Source organism: Gnatocerus cornutus, unplaced genomic scaffold (genome assembly GCF_029298725.1).
Source record: "Gnatocerus cornutus isolate USDA-ARS CGAHR unplaced genomic scaffold, icGnaCorn1.1 ctg00000063.1, whole genome shotgun sequence".
NCBI classification, from domain to species: domain Eukaryota; kingdom Metazoa; phylum Arthropoda; class Insecta; order Coleoptera; family Tenebrionidae; genus Gnatocerus; species Gnatocerus cornutus.
The window spans coordinates 296842-299826 of NW_028275408.1; the positions used below are offsets into that span (position 1 = coordinate 296842).

Here is a 2985-nt window from a genome sequence, read left to right on the forward strand (position 1 = left end):
AACGAGACATCCCGAGCGTGGTTGAGTCATGCGGTCAGTGACATCAATATTGATGGCACCGACCTTCAAGTGGTGAGGGTCAGTGATCTGCCAAGGCTGACCAGAGTCACCCTTTTCATCCCGGGACCACCGGAGGAAAGAGATAGAATCCTGGGGCGGCTGGAGATCCAGAACCCTGATCTCAACATCAGGAGCTGGTGCCACTTCCACTTCTCCCATGCCGAGAACGGAAACGTTCTGGTGATGGGAGTTGGGGAAAGGGACGCAACAGCCCTGAGAAACAAAGATGGTGCAATGAGCTACCGCTTCTCCACCATCAAAGCAAAGGTGGCAAGAACGGCCGACCAAGCCACTTCGATGGAGGTGGAGCGGACCGGGGATGAGGAGCGTGCTCCTCAACCGGACAGAGCCCCTCTATAATGGATTGGCAAAATGGCGGCCAACATTCAATTTGCCCAGATAAACCTGCATCACTGCCGTACGGCTGTGGCGACTCTATGCCTCAGCCTTAGCAGGATGCAGAACACTATTACACTAATTCAAGAACCCTGGACCGTCAAGGGACAGGTTCGAGGATTAGGACTGTTGAAAGGCACGGTACTCGTAAATGACTCTGGTCATTGCGAGAACCCCCCAAAAATTAGGACATGCGTCTATGTACCAAAAAACGTTAAAGCCACCTTGTTGAGGCAATTTTCAGGAACTGATTTAACGGCCGTCGAAATCGACTGCTGTACAAAATCGGGCCAAACCAAAATAGTGATAGCCTCGGTCTATCTCCCTAGTGATTCTCAGCATCATCCTCCGAGTAGAGAGATGGCTGACCTGGTGGAGCACTGCGAAAGGCTAAAAAGAAACCTCATTATAGGATGCGACTCCAATGCTCATCACACTGTGTGGGGAAGCATGGACAGCAACCCGAGAGGTAAAGCACTATTGGAATACATATCCAGGACCAAACTGCAAATCCTTAACAGAGGCTGCAAAGCTACCTTTGTTACAACGCGGTGCCAGACAGTAATTGACATTACGCTGGCATCCAAGGAGATTGCAGACAGAATACAGGACTGGCGAGTATCCGATGAGGTGACTATGTCATATGTCATATGTGGACTATGTGGATCATCGAAAAATTTGCTTTTCCCTGAATGACCTCACGGCCGAGAAGAAAGTTTACAGAAACCCAAGGCGCACAGATAGGAAAGTTTTCTACGAACACCTATCTGCGGACTTGGCAAACTTTCAGACACGTGATAGGATCATGACTGTTGAACAGCTGGAACGCGGTGTTAATGCCATCCATTCTAGCATCATCAGTTCATTTGAAGCAGCCTGTCCTCAGAGGACGGAAAACGCTCACGGCACCACCATGCCTTGGTGGTGTAGAGAACTAGCACGACTCAGGAAACTGACCAGGAAGTGCTACAATAAGGCGTATAAGACAAGGCGGCAATCTGACTGGGACGTCTACAAGATGGTCCAAAAGTCATACAAAAAACTTATACGACAAAAACAAAGAGTAACCTGGCAAAACTTCTGCAGCGACATTGAGTCTACCGCCGATGCAAGCCGCCTGCACAAAGTTCTTGCTAAAAGTACAAAAACACAGCCAGGAAGCCTTCGCAAAGAGGACGGTACCTTTTCGACTTCTGCCTCCGAAGCGGAAAGCATCCTTTTGAAAACACACTTCCCAGGTAGCATTCTGCTTACCGAACCCATGAAGTGGCCGCCCTACAACCCAGGTCTATTCTCAGACGAACACTGGAATGTGGCCTGTATCTTAGTAAACATACCCAGAATCACATGGGCAATAAAAACTTTCTCTCCATTCAAATCGCCAGGTGTAGATGGAATTTTCCCAGCCCTGCTACAATGGGGACTGGATGTACTCCTTCCTCACTTAATGCGCATTTTCCGGGCATGTATCACTCTCAGATACATCCCGGTAGGATGGAGAGAAGTAAAGGTGGTTTTTATACCAAAACCAGGACGTAATGATTACACTGCGCCCAAGTCTTACCGACCAATCAGCCTAACATCGTTTTTACTGAAAACGCTAGAGCGATTGTGTGAGAGAGCACTTAGAGAAAGAGTGCAAATGTCTTTACACCCTAGGCAACATGCCTTCACCCCTGGCAGGTCTACCGAAACTGCTCTACACGAAGTGGTAGGTAGAATTAAGAGATCCTTGGAGGTGAAGCAGTCAACTCTAGGAGTATTTATAGATATTGAAGGAGCGTTTGATAAAACCACCTTCTCTTCAATCAGAACCGCCCTGTTAAAATATAACGTCTCCCCGACTCTTGTCGAGTGGATTGGACACATGTTGCAGTGGAGGACAATCACAGTAGGCCACGGAGCCGTAAGTACAAAGGCTGTAGTGGGACGAGGCTGTCCGCAAGGCGGAGTCTTGTCACCGTTGCTATGGAACATAGTGATTAACAGCCTACTTGAAATTCTAAACGACCATGGATTTTATACCGTCGGTTATGCAGATGACATTGTTATCATGATTACTGGAAACTTTGAGGGAGTCCTGTGCAACTCAATGCAAGAAGCTCTCTCGATAATTCAGAAATGGTGTGAAAAGAACAGTCTGACAGTGAATCCTCACAAAACAGAGCTTGTTCTTTTCACAAACAAAAGAAGGCTGGCCCCTATGCGTCTACCTTCAATTTTCGGTACTTCCTTACAGCTTGCAAAAGAGGTGAAATATCTGGGCATCACTCTTGATAGTAAGCTGAACTGGAGTAGACACCTTGAAGTAAAAACCGAAAAAGCATATAGGGCTTTTTGGCAATGTCGATCAGCCATTGGCACCACCTGGGGCTTAACTCCAAGGGTGGTTCTTTGGCTGTACACTGCAATCATAAGACCTATGCTTACTTACGGTGCAATAGTTTGGTGGCCCAGAACTGAACAAGAAACAGCAAAGCGCCTGAACCAGGTGCAACGTCTAGCTTGCATTGCTGCTACAGGTGCCAT

The 2985-nt window shown here is 47.7% G+C and overlaps 1 protein-coding gene across 1 annotated transcript; it reads left to right on the forward strand.

Moving 5' to 3' along the window:
* Positions 1–432: 432 nt before the first annotated feature.
* LOC148165977 (uncharacterized) lies at positions 433–1152 on the forward strand. Its single transcript, XM_088049550.1, has one exon. It carries the CDS (start codon positions 433–435, stop codon positions 1150–1152), a length of 720 nt encoding a protein of 239 aa, XP_087905676.1.
* The last annotated feature ends 1833 nt before the right edge of the window (positions 1153–2985 follow it).